General features: G+C 43.4%; 1 protein-coding gene across 2 annotated transcripts in view; it reads right to left on the reverse strand.

The window, feature by feature from the left end:
* The window catches only part of ANAPC1 (anaphase promoting complex subunit 1), a 35,152-nt gene extending 14,826 nt beyond the window's left edge, over positions 1–20,326 (reverse strand). The window contains exons 1-25 of one of the 2 annotated variants that reach the window (XM_075089657.1): positions 19,912–20,326; positions 19,591–19,752; positions 19,363–19,414; positions 19,061–19,164; positions 18,577–18,659; positions 17,384–17,457; positions 16,949–17,097; positions 16,213–16,433; positions 15,358–15,567; positions 14,634–14,729; positions 14,075–14,165; positions 13,893–13,958; positions 12,866–13,003; positions 12,366–12,506; positions 11,917–11,977; positions 11,196–11,383; positions 9,360–9,434; positions 8,402–8,667; positions 7,330–7,421; positions 6,238–6,386; positions 4,534–4,612; positions 4,390–4,426; positions 4,212–4,282; positions 3,906–4,084; positions 974–1,200 (exon numbers count right to left, since the gene is read on the reverse strand). In XM_075089657.1, the coding sequence (XP_074945758.1) occupies positions 974–1,200; positions 3,906–4,084; positions 4,212–4,282; positions 4,390–4,426; positions 4,534–4,612; positions 6,238–6,386; positions 7,330–7,421; positions 8,402–8,667; positions 9,360–9,434; positions 11,196–11,383; positions 11,917–11,977; positions 12,366–12,506; positions 12,866–13,003; positions 13,893–13,958; positions 14,075–14,165; positions 14,634–14,729; positions 15,358–15,567; positions 16,213–16,433; positions 16,949–17,097; positions 17,384–17,457; positions 18,577–18,659; positions 19,061–19,164; positions 19,363–19,414; positions 19,591–19,752; positions 19,912–20,124 (3,224 nt within the window). In that variant the 5' untranslated portion in view covers positions 20,125–20,326. The remainder of the gene's footprint in view (positions 1–973; positions 1,201–3,905; positions 4,085–4,211; positions 4,283–4,389; positions 4,427–4,533; positions 4,613–6,237; positions 6,387–7,329; positions 7,422–8,401; positions 8,668–9,359; positions 9,435–11,195; positions 11,384–11,916; positions 11,978–12,365; positions 12,507–12,865; positions 13,004–13,892; positions 13,959–14,074; positions 14,166–14,633; positions 14,730–15,357; positions 15,568–16,212; positions 16,434–16,948; positions 17,098–17,383; positions 17,458–18,576; positions 18,660–19,060; positions 19,165–19,362; positions 19,415–19,590; positions 19,753–19,911) is intronic. The other variant, XM_075089658.1, reaches the window with a different exon arrangement.
* Between the last annotated feature and the right edge of the window lie 403 nt (positions 20,327–20,729).

Below are 20,729 nucleotides of genomic sequence, written 5' to 3' on the forward strand. Positions count from 1 at the left end.
AAATCTGTGCTACGGACAATTTAGCAGCCACATCAGAAACAAGGTGAGAGGAGAAAGCAAAACAAGGCTGATTGCCATATGGGATCTTGCTATGACTAGTGATCACATCTAGTAATAACCTGTGTACAGAATTAATAATGTGCTTCCAAGAATGCTGACCACAATTCTCTATGATTTACTCTGGGAACGCTTTCTAGACTCGTTAGATTACTCAGCTTGTTAGGTCAGGCAATAATTTGATGTATTCCTTTAGCTTCGTACTTCGTTAGAGGGTTTTACATGTTAATGATGTTCTGAAGTTTGCTTTTTTCTTTTGTTTTTTAAAGAAGATACTTTTAACACCCCCAAAGTAAGTGAATAAAGAAGCAGGACAGGGACAATTGTGAGGCCACGAGGCATATAATGGCACCAATAGAAGGTTTCAAAAGAGAGAGAGATGGAACTGTGAATTTGCTTTCTGTAGAATTAATTAGGTCCCCTGATCCAAGCCTTGCTTAGATCCAAGATCAGCTCTGAACAACGGGCTCTCCACTTTTGGGCAGGAGATGGACGATGCTTTGCTCTCTACAGAAGCCTCTTCTCTACAGAATAGGTCCTGCTTGTATATCATACTTTTTAGGTGGATAAAAAAATAAATGCTACAATCTGCTTTCAAACCCTAACTGATCTCAATGTGCTGTTTGGGGTTCAAACTAAATCCTTCCCATGCGCTGCTCCAATCTGGAGAGCCCTCCAACTCAAATACAGCAGAGTTTTGAAGTACACTACACTTCAAAGACTTGGACCATGAAATCCAGCCCTCTCCGATGTGTCCCTCACTCGGGCCTGCCTACTTTAATATTCAGTTCAGACAAAAATATATTGCACTGTTAGGATAGACATATTTAACTTTAAGCCACCAAAAATATTAAAACAATTTTTCACCTGAGTGAAACGCTAACAAAATACTGCTAGAAACGGAGAGAGTTTTTACCGGTTTTCTTTCTCTTCTATGTATTCATGGTCACTAGCTTCTGGCATCTGCACCACATTGACACGTACAGGACGGGCACTCTGAAGGAGTCTGCGTACTTCCTGCACTCTCAGATCCTCGCTCCATATTAGTGACATCACTTCCTCGTTCATGTCATTCATGCCATCCTCATCCTCTTCCGATTCTGTTCCAGAGGGAATATCGGAGGACAGCACTGGGCCCACAGACTGCAAGGGAAAGAGAAAGGAAAGGAGTAATTTCCAGCCATGCACGTGGATATTGCTAACTTCCAGAAAGCCAGCAAATACCAGCACCACCACTTGGATGCACTCAGCACGATTAGCTGTGCTGAGATGGGTCTGTAAATAGAACGGACTGAGATTCGCGCAATCATGAGTAACGCTGTTCACCCACTCCTTACATTCAATTAGGCAGCCACGAGGAGTTCTGAACACTAATCAACCTTTTTTGCACACCTAAATGGGATAACTAACCACCAAGAGATGAGGAAATGACATCTCAAATATGTCAAAGATGTAGCAAAGGCTGTTGAGCAAAGACTGACAAGCGGGAGCTTAAAGAGGTGATATATGAAATAGTTATCTATCTTTCAAAACTATTTCTCGTTTCGGAGCAGTAGTAGGAAAGGGCTTTCCCCTCCCTGCCTACACAGTTATCTGTGACAGCTATGAAAACATATGTGTTTTCTTCTTCATGTTCAGCAGTGAAAAACAGAAACCTAGATGAGCATTTCAATGAGAATGGAGGTTAAACTCCGGAAGGCACAGACGCCGTCCCCTAGTGACAAGCCTGCTTTTCGAAGTGCCAGTACTTACTGACCTGCAACTCTGCCAGAGCTGCTGTTCTGCATATTATGTTTGGGAACCCGCTTTATTGTTCTAATCATTAATGTTTTCAAGAATTAGAGCTTTAACTTGGATTCCCCCCTACAATAACCTTGTAAAAACCAAGCTACCTATTAAAATAAGCAGTCAGCCTGCACGGCAGTGAATCCCAGATGTTTGTTGCTGTCAGACAACCTGGGTTTCACTACAGAACCAGCACATTTTTTGAACCTGCACACCAGAACGACATGACCAGAAAATACTGAAGCACTTCATTGTTTAGAAGCACTGCAGAAAAGCCCTTTTCCTATGCAAGATTTATGAAGTCCTCCTTTAAGACTCTGCCCTCCCATTTATTCACATCACATGAGTGATGCACAGGAACACCAACAAGAATGGCAAGGATAGCACAGGTCAGGGTGCAACAGAGTACGCCCACAATCTGCTTGCCCTGCACTGGCTTCAGACGAGGCTGACACTCTGCACAAAGCATGGTTCATTTCATTTTTAGAGTTCTGCAGAAATAAGTTTTCCCGCAGAATATACAGTTTCCTTATGGTCTGTCAAAATAATTCGGACATTGCCCCTAAGCTGGGCCAGCATATCCCTTTCTTTTTTCCATCTTTCACAGATGAGAGATTAATTTCAAAAAAATAACACTGCAAGTGATGACAAATATTGATATGATAAATCTAGGAACAAAAAACCCCACACCTCTCTCTAAACTGGTCATTTTTCCTGTTCTACACCTCAGAATTTCAGCAAGCTGAGAGATACAGAATCACACAGACTAGACCAAACACAGGGTCTTTCCTAAGGCTCACTGGTAACACATGACACCAGGAGTGCAAGTAAATTAACAGCTGATGAATGAAAACCAATTTCTTCTGATAAATACGCACTAAATCTCAATACATAACTGCACCACCCATATAGCCAGCGTCCGTTTTGAAACAGGAAACTCCACCCTGCCCTCCTGAGAAATGACAAACAATTTGGTGTTTGAAGATCACTTTTTCCTTTTAAGGTAACATATATTCGAGGCATTGTTATAAAGTAAGTGATAAAATCAAATTTATCATCATTTTAAGATTCAGTACTGTAACAGTTGGGCAAAACTTTACCAGCAGAAAATAAAACGTATTTTTAATGAGTGGTGGGACATGGCATTTGAACATGTAGTTCATTTACCTTTCTGCTAAATGAATTAGCTTTTTGATATGTAGTCATCAAACCTCTGTTATAAAAGAATTGGAATATTTTTAGTATCACTTCCAAAGCTAAGATGGCAGAAAGGATCTTGACCAAGATGTACTTGAGACTACAAATCCCCCTTCCTGACTTCTGAAAAGGCTACAGACAATCTGCTGCTATTAAGTGCTTTTATGCATGCCAACTAGCCAGCTTTCACAAAGAGTTTTGGCTTCTGGAGCGTCCACAACAAAAGACACTTAAGTAAGCTACAACTCTGTGAGATGCTAGCAATTCTCACCATCAGAAGAAAATGTTTAAGAGAGAAACACCACAAGATTTTTTCCATTTTACTTCAGGGTGCAAATAACTAAACCCTTTTTGAGAAAAGGGAGAAATCTGAAAAAGCGTATTTCAGAAAGCACTCTAGTTCTTCCAGAGGAGAGGGAGACGCCAGCTTTGCCAACCCAAGAAGGAGCCAGACTGACAAATACCCACTTCCTTCTGCCTGTGTCATTGCTGTTTTGATGGCAGAGTCTCTGGATGGAGTACCAAAACCTCTCTAACACCTCTCAAAGGTGCAGCCGTTTTGGAGAGGGGGAAGGACTTACAGGGGCAATCAAATAACTCTGTAGGCAAAACTTTTGAGCACCATGCCTAAATTAAGTTTAAAATCTGTTTTATATTGAAAGTTTCCACAGCTATGCATGTACTCTTCCTGTGCCGGATGCTGGTTTTTATACTGAAACCCTCACATGCGTGTAAACCCTGTTGCCCTAAATCTTGAATTCTGCACCTTCTGATGCCCTGAGTATCAGCAGATGGTGAGGAAGTTTCTGAACAGAGTGCTCTGCCCAATACCCAGTATCGTAAAATCCATTTATGCCCATACTCACAGATTTACTCTTTTGCAGGTTCCCTTCACACGCCTGTTTGGACAGATCCTGGCGCCCGATCAAGACACAAACTGCTTCTGGCCAGTCTGAGGCAGGCTGCTCTCGGCAATAATATATCGCATCTCTAATAGGAAGAGCTACACCAAAGGGGAGAGACTCCAGATCTCTTAAAGTGAAACCTTAAAATTAATGAGGAAAAAAAACCCAAAACTTTTATCAAAACTAGAGCATGTTTCATATTATGCAAGCACAAGACTATTGCTTATTATCGTTACTACTTCGCACAATTATAAAAGCTGCTCTTACCAACATTAGTCATCCAAATAACTAACTTTTCAGCCAGGCTGGAAACAGATGTGCTGTGTCTGAAACTGCATCTGTAAAATAAAGGGGAATAAAGGAGAAGCCAATAAAAGCTAGTCCAAAAGTCCGCAGAAAGTAAAAAACTCAGGAGTTTAAAATAATAATAAAAAAAAACCCATACCGATTGTCATCCTGTTCTATCTGCTGTTTTCGTTGTCCTAGGAAAGAGAAGGCCGCATTACTTCCACATTCTCCAAGCAAAAGGACAGCACATAAGCAGCACAAGACACTGGGAGATACTACGATGGCATCAAAGCATCATTACCTGATGTAATCTTGTACAAATAATGGGAGGCTTCATCAGATACAGCACGCTCATCACCAAGTATATACAGAGCCACACTCTAGATAGGAAAGAGACACCGTCATACAACATCACTTAGTGTGCAGCTATTGCTGCACCGTACCTATCAAAACAGGCAGAAGATAGCTTTCATAACTTAAACAGTGGGACAGGTTTATTATGAAAACATTGGTAGTAAATGGAGATTGAAACAACTGAAGCAAGTAACAAAATCTTATGCTTTAGATTTCTACCTTGAAGTTTGGAAAAAATAAATCCTGAAACAATTAACTCAATTTTCCCTAATAATTGTTTCAAAGGTAGAAAGAGAAAGATCTTCTAAACAGAAAAACATATTCCTAGTATATTTCCCATGTTTCTCACATTGCATTTAATTTCTCTTGCAAAACACACACATCACCTACAGACACCATTTTTCACTCAGTTATTTCCACATCTTGAATACTGGCTGCTTCAAGAAGGCTCCGAGTAAGAGTTGTTCCCCATTCAAAGCAAGGTCTGCTTCCAACAAAACCAAAGTGATCTGTCACCCTATTCGCTTGTTGATACTACCAGACAAGCTGGCATGCCAAAGGCAAAAATCACAGCTAAAACTCTTGTGTTTTTCATTTAAGATCTTCCAACAAGATACACTGCCGGCATGCTAGCTCTGACCCCCTCACAGGTGAGTCAGAGGTAGGAGAAAAGACGGAGTGTGACAGACGCAGGTGACAGCCTGAAGGAAGGGCCACAGCTCTTCAGAGCTTGAATGCAGAGGCAAATTTTAAGTGAAAGCATCAGCACTTTAGTCTCAGTGCTGCTGAGACTGTTTTGTTCGACCCTCCACACTCTGAAGCAGAGGACAGGCAGCTCATATCAGAGAGTCTTGGACACCTGGGTCAGAGCAGAGTCTCTCCTCCCTGTTTTGCTCTTCAGCCATGCCAGGCTCAACACCTCTGCTCCAAACCTGGTATTGGCAGGTTTTCTCCATAAACACTTTGCGAACAATCGAGCAAGACTGACCAGGAGATAACATCAGCACTTAGAACTACTCATGCGACTAAAGACTTATGTTGATACATGCCCAAGAAGAAAGCCGGGAAATTCTCACTCACAAAATACAGTTAACTTTGAGTTACATTATTACTTTGCACATGCCACTACTGCAAACCACAAAAAAAAAACAAGCCCCAAAAAACCCCAACACATATGCAGTGAAGCATAGGCTACTCACTCTGCACTCACAGGCTCTCCCTCCCAACCTCAAATATAAACTCCCACCTGCTAAAACCCATCCACACCCTTCAGTAATATTAAAGTAGTAAAAGAGGGGACTCACAGGGATTTCTCTCAGCTAAATACGTATTATTCTCCCTGTGGAGAGGCTGACACTGCACAGTTTGCTATATGGCAGTGATACTCAAGAGAATTTCATGCAGACAGATGAGGTCTACTTAGTATGGAGCAGCAATGCTTGGAGATGTGTAGTCTCAGCTACAGCAGAGTTATTTACCACAGGCTCGATACCCCTCCAGTACCTCCCCGTTGCTCCGCACAGTATGATTACACCCTCTTATTTGACTTCCCATTGGGGATGCTTCACTCACAGGAAATTATGCAGCTGGGGGAAACCCTGGCCACAGTGCTGCACAGAATAAAACGTATCCTTTTTACCAAAGCACATACCAGCACTACCAGTTTGCTCCTTTCACAGACTCCTGGTAAGTAGGGATAAGGCTGCACTCCCTCTCCCTTCAGACAGGAACTCAGCCACTGAAAGATACTTGGAGGCTCAGCAGAAAAAAATGAGGGATGGTGCATGAAACCTGTTTGGACTTAATCATATGAACAGCAATGACATTGAGTTCATGGCAAATGCACAACAATTCTCCATTAGTCCCAAAGCAAGCCCTACAGCACTGCTTCTAGCAACAAAAATATAGTATTTCCCCAAAAGGCTACAGATCACATCCCCCTCCTGTTAGATGGAAGCTTATAGCTAGACAGTAATGACAACTTGAGACACCTACCTGCCTTTCAAGAACAAAAATTCTCAGCCCATGGTAAAAAATAGTAAGTATAATGAGTAATTCTCAAAAACCTCACTGGAACGGTCTTGTAATTCAACAATATTAAATTGCTTAAGCGAGAGGACAACCTAACTATAACCTCTCTGCCTTCCCCGGCCACAAACGCGAGTAGCAAAGCCTGACTAATGTTATGAGATCTTTATTTTTTTTTTGGTCAGGAGCAACAGTAGTTTATCTTACATGACTAGTGAATTTCATCAGCTGGCAGGACACTAAAGGGGTGCACAGACAACATACGACCTTATTTTAAGTTTTGTGGTTTTAGCTCTGATTTAGTTTTTATGAACTGAGAGCCTGCCAGCTTAGCAATACTTTCCACACAAGAGGCACATCTCACTACCAGGCTTTTCCACAGCTGTCTGCTAAGATTTCTCAGCCAGCCTAAGCTGGGAGTTTGCCAAGATGAAACCATCACTCCCTCCTAAGTCCTTGTTCTGGGGAGCATCCCGTGAGGCACTGGACTGGAGGCACCAGCTCAGGACTATATTATGCTCATTTCACTCCAGTCGCCTTAGGAGGCTATTAAAAACAAAGGAACAAGGCAACCTCAGCACTGAGAGCACAGTTTTGCATACTGGGATTAAGTCTTGGCCAGCTTTAAAGGGAACAGTTACCAACATGCTCAGTATGGGAGATAGTTTGCAAATTGTCATCACTGAATATCCGCTTTGCAAAGCCTTAAACTCACCTTCATCAATTACACAAGTTTGTTTGGAGGTTTTTACAAGGGCTGGATAGTCTCTGTAGTAATAATCTATGTAAGCTTCAAGTTTTAGGTCCCTAGAATGAGAAAGGTGAATCACATTAGAGGGGAAAAATCACCACTCTGCCTTCCTGCATTTCTACGACATTTTCTCTTGAGGGTTTTTTTGTGTTTGTGTCCGCAACTAGCTATGAAGAGGGAAGGTCTGACTTCCTTACCTAAGACTGTTCACAGGCACTGCCCATTCCCTCAGCAGTGAATCTGTACGTTTAATCTTCCCCCAGCACACTTCTCTTCAGCTGTCATTCTGCTTTGTCCCACACCTCCTCCACCACCGAAGGTGTGACCACTGTCACTACAGTTTCCTCCAAATTCCAATTGTTAAAGCTAGATAACCTGCTGGGTTATCTGCACGGCATAAATGCATACAACAGCTGCCAGCCTCAAAAGACACTGTCTTTCATTTCAGACTTGCTTCTCGCTGGCACGATAGAATAGAGGACAGGCCAACCTTTTCAGCCACTTCTGGGACCCATTTAGCCAGCCAGCTGTAGTACGTGCTACTGGGGAAGAACCTATGGCCACGGAAGAAATTTGGTAGAAATAGCAACTACAACTCAGGAGGATGTTACCGGGCCTTTTACTTAAACACATATTTTTATCTATCTATCTATATGCATGCAACACAACGTGAAGATGGTTGTGGAATTCATGAAGGTGCAGTCACTGGCTGCAGGGAGGTGACACAACAAACAAGAATATTTGACAGATCTCATGAGCTGAGCCGCAACAATACAGTAGGAAAAAACCACAAGCGGCAGCATCTAAGATTTGAATCACACTGATGGTGGGAATTGGCCAGAACTATATAAGAGATTTGCTACAGCAAATATCTTTAAGCACAGTAAGGTTTTAAACATTCATTACTTTTCTTCAAACACATGGAAAGTATGCTCTGCTTTGGGCAATCCACCAATTCCCCACAAAAATATTACACACCCATCATCAAGAGACACTGTACAATATATAGTATCTGTGATTTGTCAGCTGGGCATACCTGGCCAGCTGAACCAGAAGAACAACAAGCGAACGAATTCCTTCTCCCATTAGACTATTCAGTTTGAGCTCCTCATAGATAAGATGAAGAACAAAAAAAATAGCAGGAATATGGGTGAAAAGGAGAGTCGAGGAATCCAAACTAAGGGTCTGTAAAAAGTCATCCTTCAGAGCCGAAACTTCCAGAGCATCCAGTCGCAAAGCTTTGGCAACAGGATGAGACTCAAAATTCCTATGGTAATCAGAGCTCAAGAGATACTCCCAGTCCTAGACCAAAGAAACAGGGAAGAGGCAGAGGTTCCACAGTGAACATAACCTTCCAGCAAAAGAACTCCAAAGCGCTGTTACAGAGGAGTCTTCTTCCCCACAAACCAATACGAATGCGAATGTTGTGCGATAAATGTGCTGCACAAACCCTGCAAGCCACAGAGATTCAATTGCTAAATTTCATCCTCTTTTTTCCCCATTGTGCATAAAAGAACCAAAGCCTTAAATATAAGGGAACAAGACAAAAGAAAGCCTAGAGTGCCTTCTTTGCACCAATATTCAGTACGTAAGACCTCACTGAGTATTTATGCAACGCACCTAGTGCTCCCAGCCTTCCTTGTACCTCCCCTGCCACAGCACATCAGGCTGACCTTTGTTCTGTGCAGATTGTAGTCCATAACCCATGGGCTCACTGAGCTGTCAGCCCACAGAAAGCAATAGCCCCACTGGACCACCACAGATGGGATGACAGCAAGCCTCATCCACTTTGCTGTTCAACCATGTGAAAACTTCCTGTTCCTGTCTAGGCAAAACCCAGTGAATCAATCTTAAACACTCCACTAAATTGGGCAAAAATCAGCGCATTCAGTGAACTAAGTTTGATGATCCTAACCTCTTTTTAGAGATTTCTTAAAGAACACACCTCCCCCCCCCCCAAGGCTCTTATTTATAAAAGAAAAAACATTTCTTACTTCATCTGACCCTGTTTCTGATGGTCTAGCCTTCTTTGGAGCAATAACTGGTGAAAGCGATCCTTCAAAATCAAGCTGCAAGAAATTAAAAAAAAAAAAATCAGTAGCAGCTCAGTATTGAAATTCCCAAGGTTGCATAACTAAATCACCAATTGTAACATCTGAATTCAAACCAAGCATTACATGACATTGCTTTAGGAACTTCACAGAATCCCAGAACCCCAGGCTGGAAGGGACCTCAGGGACCATCTAGCCCAACCTTTCTGGGAAGAGCCCAGCCTAGACAAGACGGCCCAGCGCCCTGTCCAGCCGACTCTTGAAGGTGCCCAACGTGGCCGAGCCAACCCCTACCCTGGGGAGATTGTTCCAGTGGTGACTGTCCTCACTGTGAAAAATGTCCCCCTCGTGTCCAATCGGAATCTCCCCAAGAGCAACTTGTGTCCATCCCCCTTGTCCTCTCCATGGGACTCTGTGTAAAAAGGGAGTCTCCATCTTCTTTGTAGCTGCCCCTTAAGTACTGGTACATGGGGATAAGATCCCCTCTGAGCCTCCTTTTCTCAAGGCTGAACAAACCCAGCTCTCCCAGCCTACCCTCGTATGGCAGCTTCCCAGCCCTTGGATCATCCTGGTGGCCCTTCTCTGGACCCCTTCCAGCCTGCCCACATCCTTTTTGTATAGAAGGGACCAGAACTGCACACAGCACTCCAGGTGTGGCCTGACAAGCGCTGAGTAGAGCGGGATAATGGCTTCTTTATTTCTGCTGGCGATGCCCTTTTTGATGCAACCCAGCATCCTGTTGGCCTTCTTGGCCGCAGCAGCCACTGTTCGTTCATGTTGAGCTTCCTGTCCCACCAGGACCCCCCAGGTCCCTTTCCACAGAGCTGCTCTCCAGCCAGGTGGATCCCAGTCTGTGCTGCACTCCCGGATTATGTTTTCCCAGGTGCATGACCTTACACTTGTCCGTGTTGAACTTCATAAGGTTCTTGTTAGCCCACTCTTACAGCCTATCCAGATCTCCCTGCAGAACAGCTCTCCCTTCTGGAGTGTCTGCTTCCCCAATCAATTTGGTGTCATCTGCAAACTTCATCAGGCTACACTTGATCTCATTATCCAGATCACTTATGAAGGTGTTGAATATACTTTGCTTTCATATAAAACATATACTGCAATTAGGTTATTCTATACACAGCTAGTTATTCTAGTAAATGGTGCATGATTTCACAGTTTGATTGCCTAACATGTGGTATTTACTAGGACAGAGGAAATACTGTGGATGAAGTAATGCAAGTAATGTAGATACACTATAATTTCTTTCATTTCAGCTGTACACATATCCTTCCTGGTTTTGTTTCTCCTGCAGGTTCTGAAAACGTACTTGCTAGCAGGAAACCCGCTTACAGAAAACTCCAAATACATTCAGTAAAATAACTGAAAAACAAGAATAGAATTTTAAGCATTGTAATTCAAAAACTACATGAAAAATCCTCTTTAGGAAACAGGAATCTGAGTTGTGATCTGCGTTTCTAGTGAAAACAGGCTTAACATGGATCAGGCGAATCAAATGCTTAATGCATCAGTGTTAGTCATGAAATGGAGTAAAAACTTCATAATCTATTTTTATTTGACCAAGACAGTTGGTGGTAAGTACCTTATAAATATATTTCATGATAAACACAGACTGAAGTGTAGAAATAGAGAATTGATTGGATGGCCTATTGTGGTTTAAGACAAAATACACTTTATTTCCAACTTCAGTGTCTCTCTAACCATTTTGAACCTTGAAGAACTACCAGTACCGTTAATGTAAGCTAGGAAAACAAACATGAGCTTGCTTACATTACGTGTCCAGGACAGTCTCTCTGTGTTGTAACCCATCATATTCATGAGACATGTTACAAATAAATTCCATTCTGAGTGATAGCTTGGTCCTCCTGGAGCGTTGTAAGCATTGTACCACTTGACAAGCATCTGTACCGCTACCTCCTTGGGCAGGATAGCTTTGATGCCTTGCAGGCATCTTTTCACTGTTGGAAGAGGAAAAAAGAAAAAGTTTCAGTGTGTTTTCCCTCCTGCCTCCTGGCACTTCTTCTAATCAGTGCTATAAATCTCTATAGTTCTTGGACTTCCTTTTAACTCTTCTGGCAACTCTTTCAATAAAAGCCACACCACACAACCTCCAGCAGCTGTTCCTTTAGTGCAGGTTAAGCACAGGCCCTCTAATTCACCACACAAAGGGGAAAATAGTTCCTTTTTGCTCACTACTGAAACCAGCTTGCATCTAAACTGGCATCTCAGCCCTTCCTCAAGCAAGAACATACACAAAAGCAGAGAGCAAAGCAACCTAAAGATCAAAGGAAGTTTTAAGAGCGCAGCAGATGAAGCACTAAAAGCAACAAGAGCACACCTAAATAAATGGTAGCAGCTCTAAAAGGTAAGTTAATAGACCTGAGCATACGTGGTACTGAATCATTACCATCTAAGCTGCACATAAACTACTTGAAAAATGAAACCTCAAAAGTCATGGAACATATTTCATGTGACGGATTCTGAATCATACCTAGTTCCGAAGTGGCGATTTCAGGAATTGTAATTCGAACCATTGTATTATTGCTGAGTTCCTGAAAAAAATAAAAAAAGGTGAGAGTCAAGTTATGAAATGCATAAAGTAAAGCCAGGGCCCTTTTGTATCAACTCAGAACTCATTTAGGTATTAAGCATATTCCTAATTCCTGGTGATTTGCTACACTGAAGATTTACAACCTCAGATGCTAGTTCCGTGAAACACTTGAAATAGATCTTGAGCTGAATCACTTGAGGGAATCAATTAAATTCTGTGACTTCTAGAGTATTCTACAGAGAGAAAAATGTGGAGCTACCATTGCAGGTGTGATACTTTGCTATTGATGTGGAGCTGCTAGCAATGTCTCACTATGCAGCAGAAGTAAACTTGGCCCTCACTTTGCTTTGCTAACAAAGCATTGACTCAAATTACAGGATAATACCTACTAAAGTTACTCTGTTGTGGACAGGATCTCTGAGAGCATGAATGAAAGTCCCAAGCTGCTGAAAAGTACAGTCTTCAATGTAAGTTGAGTCATGAAGTTTGGAAGAATCTCTTAGCTCTGGAACTGGTGACAAAAGCACACCCTGAAAAGTGGTAAAAGTGATTGTTAAAATTGCTGAAATAAAAGGATCTGAGCAAAGGACAGCTAAAATTGCCATTCTAAGAATACTTACTGGTAAGAATACTTACTTACTGGTAAGAATTTTGAAAACAACTATAAATATCTTTCCAATCTCTGCCTCAGATGTTTTACAGAAATAATTAATAAATAAATAGGGCAGCACTAAACAGATCTTACTTAAACACTGTTTATATTCAAGGGCTTTACAGAATAAAAATAAAAGCTTTTGCTCCAAAAGATACCTTCAAAGTTAAAATCAATGAATCATTAGAAGCTCTTACAACTAAACCCTTTCCAAGGTAGGACCTCCTTTCTCCTTACCTCTTCTAGGGGCCCCAGATGCTTGTTCAAAGCCTTGGATGGAGTGCTGACGCTATCCAAGGGAGTACTTGGCCGAGGCATTTGGTTGGACATTGTCAGGGATGGAGCAGGCAGCCCGGGAATAAAAACCTTCCCCACCTTTTTGTGAAGAATATATAGGAAAACAAACAGTTGGTTTTCATGCCTGTGCTTCCATGAGCTTGCTTACATATACGAACTTTACCAGATTTTAAAATCTTTAAGGAAAAATTTTAAGAAAAGTGGCTATGTGCTTAAACTGCCATCTCTGAAAAGATTAAGGATTACTTCATGTAATTGCTTTCTTCAGATGATGACACGCTGAAAAAAACACCATATATGGTCAGTATCATACATTATAGCTACAGGTCTACTCCCACTGAAAGTTCCGGCAGGGCTTCACTGAGAAAGCTCTACTTTCAGAAAGTATACTTTTTTAATATACATTCCTATATATATGTCTGTACATATATATACACACGCACACAAAAGTACAAATTGCAGTGGCCAAGGTTTCTGCATAGACAGAGAGAACATAGTGCACCTCTATGGAACTTAAGAAACAGTTTTAATTATTGTGGATGAATCATGTCCATCCTAATAACAGCCCATTGTAAAGCAAAATAATTTGAAACCTAAAACTATCTGGCATGCTACAGATAAGTCTGAAGATCTTTTGTTCAGGAACAATTCTTATTTTCCATATTCTTGAGGTTTTCTTTCTTTAAAAGCATTTTATTACTTTAGTGTTTACTACCACTGAAAACAAGTTCAAGAGATTATTAATTGTACCACTGATTCTTCAGAACTACCTTTCCAGTACTGCACATAAACTACACTCAGTACGTGAGCACAGACGCCTTGCCAAGCAAGTCCCAAGCAAGCAGCAGTCTACAGTAGCTTACAAGGTATCACTTTAAGGTATGATGCACACAGGATCCCCCTGTATAGCCCAGTTCATAATTAAAGACTTAAACATTTATTTTGGGAGAGGAAAACTGTTACTTACCCGAACTACTCCAGAATAAAGCACGAGGTTTCCACTGCCTTCCAGAACCAGTAGCGTATCAATGCCCTGTAAGAACCAAGCAGAATATTCAGCTTCTTGTATTTAAGTAGAGACAACAGTTGGACAACACAGGTGACAAAGCAGGGTACTCCACAATTAAAACTCCATACAGAGGTACGTACCTGCACTGGAGCTGCATCCTTTGCTTGAATATTGGTAACAGAACCAAAGATCAGCTGGGACTTATCGTTGCTCTCTTGAAATTTTACACACCTAGAGATTTGAGAAAACAGGAAACATAAAAGGACTGTCCTATCTGGTGTTACAGAAAGAAGATAGAAAATTAAAACCCTGTTGCATGGTGCAGTTACTTTCTTCGTGGTATACCTGGTTGCTTCCTCCTTCCTTTGCTTGTTTTGCCCTGCTAGTCAACTTATTTTTACTCTAATAGTCTAATGAAAACCCACAATGTACTTCTAAAGGGTAAAGATGAGGATAAATAAGAACACCAATCAAATTACAGCGAACGTTACTTGGAACATTCTCTTGCAACTTCAGTTTTATTTAAATAGCCCACATCATCTATGCCACCAGAGTTAAAACCATGTCATATGAGAGCCAGTGACATACCACACATTGTAACAGACCCCACTAGCTGGAGGAATGTTAAAACCCATACATAGCTGGTAATTTCTAGAGTGCTCCCCTTTGTTCACCTGCCCCCAAGACAGGGGTGCTCACCGCAGCTGGAGCTGGGACTCCACCAAAAAGCACAAAAACTTCTGCCCGCAAAGGTCAGTGGTAATAAACACTTTTGATGCTTGGGAATTCTTCTCTCTGTAAACGAGACAGTGATCAGCACACTGTTTGGTCTACTATAAAAATTTTAGTGAAGGAAAACACGGTGTCCACAAGCTGTAGGGTCACACTGGACTTCAGTTAGCAGCGCAACAAGTTGCCAGAATGCATCAGTCTCAGTTTCAGTCACTACTCTTGAACTGATTTTCTAGCACTCTAATCTTCACATTCCCCACTTTTTGGCATGCAGAGCACATGCTATTTGGCTTTGTTCTCCTGTTCAATCTTAAGTTTTATGCTGTGTTTTGCCCCTTTTGATGGTAAGGCAGAAAGAGATACTCCCCCTAGAAGATAAAAAAAAAAAAACAAACCCCAAAGCAATGACCAGGTAGGAACCTACTTTGCTTTAGGGATCTCATCAAACCATTCCCCAGCTCAGAAGGCTATAGATAACACAACAGGTAAAATTGTTCCAAGTGCCCAATTCCCTCTTGAAGAGAGCTGCACACTTAGCAAGCATCATTTTTCCATAAAATTAGGAAGAGTAGGTCCACACACTATTTTAAGGCAGTACCATTTGCAGAAAGCACACACTAAAATAAGCTGTTCTTTATTCCCCCCCGAACGGGAATCCAGAACTTCTCACGTCCCCACACAGGCACCTAACCTCATGTTTGTGACTGTTTCTGTCCACAGATGATCTATGCACAGCTCGGGAACAATTGGTTCAGTTTCTGGTATAAGGAAGGAATCGCTGGAAGTGCTGTTTGGAGAATGGGTAATGTTGTGCCTCTTCGGTGACTGAGCATTACTGGAAAAGTTGAACCTCTGCACTCCTGAGAAAGAATGCACTCCCAGGGCAGGTGAATGAGAGCGGCTGCAAGCAGAGACATAAGACGCTACTGAAGAGTGGATTTACAGAGTCAGGTGCAGAATCCCTGTTAAGCCAGGGAGCTCATACACTAGTACAGACTTAAAAAACAACACATAACCAAAACCACCCTAAACCGGTATCTAGTCAGCATTAACTTCCTTTAGCAATACACCCTAGCACAGGAAAACGGTTCTCAAATCTCCAATCATCTGTCAGAATGCAATTGATGAGATTTCAAAAGTAAGCAAAGTAACATTTTAAGTTGTGTGGACCGTTCCATCAAAAACCTCTTCCAACCTGTTCCCTCTAAATACAGCTTTCTTTAGAGAAGCTAAGTGAAAACACTCCTGGGACTCAAAACACCTGCAGACAGTCCCTGACTCCACTACAGACTGACTGTGAGATGACAGGACAGCCTCTTTGGCTCCTGCACAACCACCTTCTTGTGCTATACGGATATTAGCACGCCAAGTGTCACAAGGCCATTCCAAGAGGGTTTGCAGATGCTGTGACAGAGTCGGCACCTGCACCTTAGATGGACAGACTTATAACAGTGGAGAAAGACAGACAGCAATTCCAGATGTGCATCCTATTCCATAGGTCGTATGCTTTGGTATCGCCCGTCTATGCATCATGTTCAGCACCTACCTCAAAGCAGCCATGTTGGAGATTGATGGCGAGCGGGACTGCATGCTGGGCGATGACACCGATCTGCTCTGGCTGTGGATAGATGAGTAGTTCTGGAAAGGGGAGCCCACAGGAGAGTCTCCTTTTGAGAGGCTTCTGAGGTGAGCTGTCAAAGAGCTGCTAGTGGCCATGTGCTGCGGGGTGCCCATCTGCTCTGAGAACTTCAGCACCGTGTTCTGCTCCTGGCAGAGAAAACAGAGCTGTCTATGCACAAACAGCACATGGGCAATAACAGCCAGGAAGACACCCATTAGCTTGTTTCATCACTTAGGTGTTAAAAATCTATGCCTACATATGTGCTTAGCCTAAGAAGTTATTCCTACCAACCATGCTCCCTAATTCCCAGTCACAGAAATTACTCCTACGGTTTTCAGGGCATGGAGTTGTTTGTCACTTTTCTTACAGAACACAACAGTTAAAGCAGAGTCAAAATCTTCTCATACAATGTAAGGAATATCATGAAAAGCACAGTATACTTTGTGACTGTCACCATCATGTGATGTCCCCGACCGTGGTACAGGCAAACACATGAAAGAAACTATTAAAAATATAAAACAAGCCCCATACCAAACATCTTACTCTTACAAATAAAATAAATCACAAATACCAGGCATTTCCAACACACGCAGCCATAAGGGCATGTAAACACACACAAAATTTTTTTTATAATGGTATTTAGTCGACAATGAATTTGTACCTCTGGCTTTACTCTCCGAAGAGCCCAAACAGTATGTAAACTCTGCACAGTATCATAGGTCATCACAATGGAAGGTTCAGCATTGAGAAACACGATCCTCAAGGTGTAATCGGCAACATACTGCACTCTAGCAGAGCCAAACACGCCTGCTAAAGAAGCGGTTAACTTTTAACTTCAGTTATGGCAAAAGGATCATTTCTACAGCGGTATTAGCAGTTACACGGTTAGCATTTTTCATACCCTCTTTCTCCACAATCTGGGTTTCTTTCCTGAACAGTTTCCCCATTCATGAAGCAGCTAAAACACCCCACTCTGAATTCTTGGAAGAGTGATTACTTGCAAATTTGGTAACACAGAAAACAATCAAGTGACACATTAAGCATTTGACACTGTACTGATGGACTCCAAGTGATACATCTAAAGATGTAAGCTTACCTCCAGACTTACAGACAAGAGGTGTTATCTCATCTAATGGGTGTAGCATGCTGAACATAGTAGGCAAAGGTTCCCTAGAAAGAAACCAAACAAAGCATGTTCGAAAACCAAACGCTAACGAGCATACCTGTTCTGTCTTGTAGCTGGTATCATGTGCTGTGATCCCAAAACAGCTCCTTAGACCTTAAAAATCAGAGCCTGAAATCTAACAGTAGAGACGTATATTCTGTTCACAGAAGCTTGTTGGATTAACCGAGTAGAGCCAGACAAGGCTGGTGTATCAAACAGGACGATTAGGTCTCATTTTACATCTCGGAGCACTTGCGAATGACCCCACCTGGCGGCCACACGACAGACTTTGGCTGGCCCGAGTGAACAGAGCTGGCACCAGCTGAGTTAGGAGGAAGAATAGGAAGAGGTGAAAGCCCTTAACCCAGACTCAGCTTACAAGTTTAAATTCCACAGCTCCCAGGTCCCAGACAAGTAGACAGCCATCAGGCCATTTGTATCCATCACAGAGCAGCCATCAAGCCACCCATCTGGGGTTGCAGTGGCAAAAGGAATAGTTTTCATGGAAGGCCAGCTTAAGTAGGGTCAATGATGACTTCTGCAGCATACTCTCTTGAACATGCCCAAGACCTCTCTTTCTAATCCCAACTGTTATGAAGACTAGAGAATCACAAGCACCTGGAATGGACACATAAAGCCCAAGAGAGAACTAGTGGCTATATTAAAGCTGCTCATCAGCACACCATCCAACTCCTTACGCTGCTTCTCACCTGTACTCCCAGCCACAGAGCACAGGGTCTACGATCCTCACCAGATAGGTAACAGGATACTCCATACATTAAAAGCACCCTGCAGCTGAGAGTAAAAATGTCTCAATGACAATCCCTCAGTGGATCTCCCAGTCGACCATCACAGCCTGGAATCAATTTCCAGGACAAACCTTAATGAAATCAGGCTAGTGACACTCATGTCACACCTCCCATGCCCTACTCCCAGGATCACCACCTCCCAACTAGTTCTTAACACAGTATCAGTATTCAGCCCCTTCCTGCTACTTCCTGATGCTTCACCCGATTTCACCTGCCCCTGTTATGAACACAGTTCCTTTCATTATTGCTCTTCAACTCCTGTATTAGATTAGCACCCAGTCTGTAAGGAAACAATGAAAGCCACTCATAATGTACCTGGGGGGACTTGGAGGTACTTCATGCGAAGAACTGCTGCGCTCAAATAACAAACCATATTTTGTTGGCCAGACGTTTGCAACCTATAAAAAAATTACAAGTAGATTTATGACACACACCCCCCCCCAAATAAAATCAAGTACTTAATACATTAATTATGTTTCATGTTCAAATATCTCAATACAGCAAAATAAGATGCTTAAGCCTTTTCTTGGGAGAAGGGTAATGTAAATTGGAGCAGGTTCTCAGGCTACAAAGTGGTCAGAGCCATAATTTCCCACGTCATAACTGCTGCCACTACTTCCAGAAGTACTCAGTGCCCTAACCACATAGCTGCACTTTCATCAGCTTTGTCGCTTTCGCCCGCAGAGTGAACAACTCGGGCAGTCACCACCAGCAGTGCTCTGCACACACCTCCCCACCGCAACGTAGAGTGCAACCAAATAACAAGTCCATCTGTGGACAAAAAAAGTACAGCACTTACCTGAAAAGGTAAAGCAGCAATGTAATCCTTTCCTTCTATGCTATGCACATTTATACAGGAATTCTGCAATATGCAGATACATTTCTCTACTATTTCATCACTGCCTGAAACGGGAAAAAAGAGACCAAAAAAACCCGCAGTAAAGTTTCTCTCTTTCCTTAGACATCCACTATACACAATATGTACACTTGAGGCGGGGGTGGCTGTCTTAACATAGCAAGTCTCAGTGACTAAGCTTATCATGCCAAGAGAGCTGAAACCGAACCATTTGTTCAGCATTACAGTAAGCAAGAAAAACTTACCATCAGCTTTTTCAGATTTTTCCTGGGGTATAGTGAAGTCGCACCATAAGGCCTAAAACCAAATATGGTATAATTATTTATGAAAAACGAGCTGATGCCACTGCATAATCTCATCTTTCTGTATTTCCCAAAACCAGCCCACCTCAGAACACCGTCTGAAAACGGTCAGCAAGTATTTTTTAAGCTAACATGCGTTCAATCAGGCACCACCTTTCCACACTTTCATACCTGCAGAACAGGGCTGTCAACAGTAAAAGCCTTATAAACAGCAGACGCTTGGTTTTTACTTCCTTTGCTCCAGATGACCATATTGCTGGCCACATACAGCTCCTCATCGTAGTCCACTTCTTCCCCGACATCACTGACGCCTTTCCTCAACTGCCAACTTTCCTGAAAACCAAGATTTTTTTTTTTTTTATTAAGGAAAAGTTGCAAGACCTGCCGGTGTGATCACAACAGCCGGTCATCGCTCAGCGGTCACGGTTCGGCCAATTTATTCGGGAAGTCAGAAAGCCAGGCCAAGGCCCCCGCGCCCTCGCTGCCTCGTACCCGCTGCCGTTCGTGGATCGTCACCTCCCGGAGGGACCCCACCAGGCCGGCCGCCCCGTCGGAGGAGCAGAGCTCGGAGGCGGGCTGCAGCCGCCGCAGCTGGAGGGTGAGGGCGCTGGGGTGGCGCCGGCAGTGCTCGCGGCCCCGGGGGACGAACTCCTGCAGGTCTCCGGCCGCAATCATCGTCGCCCTCTCGTCAGAGTGGTCCGACATGGGGGCCCGATATCCTCATTATTTCTGGGACGGACGGACGCACACCCGCCGCGACCGGGCTCCGGCTCCCGCGCCGCCCGGAGTTGGGGGGGGGGGGGAGCAGGCGGGAAGCGGCAGCGCGGCTGAGGCGAGCGCGGACGCCGGCAGCAGCGGCAGCTCCTCACACGGGCGCGGCCATCTTGTCGCTCCCGCCCTGCCCCGCGGCCCGGCGCGGGGGACGCCGGGAGGGAAATGGCGGCGGGCGGGAGGCCCCCTGCTACCCGCTGTCTTCCTGCAGGGACTGAGAGCGCTTGGCCGTGTCTCCTGAGGGAAATCATGCCGGTTTGGGGAGCTACGGTCCCATTGATGTTTAAAACAGAATCGCTGGGCTGTGGGTGCGGTCCAGGCCCCGGCAGCATAGTACTTTGCGTACCGCTGCCCCGTCAGCCCCTGCACGCCCGTCCCTTTCCCCCCTCCTAAGGCAGCTTTCCTCATAAAATTCGACCTATCTCACCCCTCGCGAACCGCATGGTCGCTCTGCACCTTCTCTTCTGACTGTAGCCGGCAAAGAGCAAAGGATTGCCCTTTAAATCTCTGAGGCCAGCGACAAACCCCCACCCCTTACA

Source organism: Phalacrocorax aristotelis, chromosome 3, assembly GCF_949628215.1.
Source record: "Phalacrocorax aristotelis chromosome 3, bGulAri2.1, whole genome shotgun sequence".
NCBI classification, from domain to species: Eukaryota; Metazoa; Chordata; class Aves; order Suliformes; family Phalacrocoracidae; genus Phalacrocorax; species Phalacrocorax aristotelis.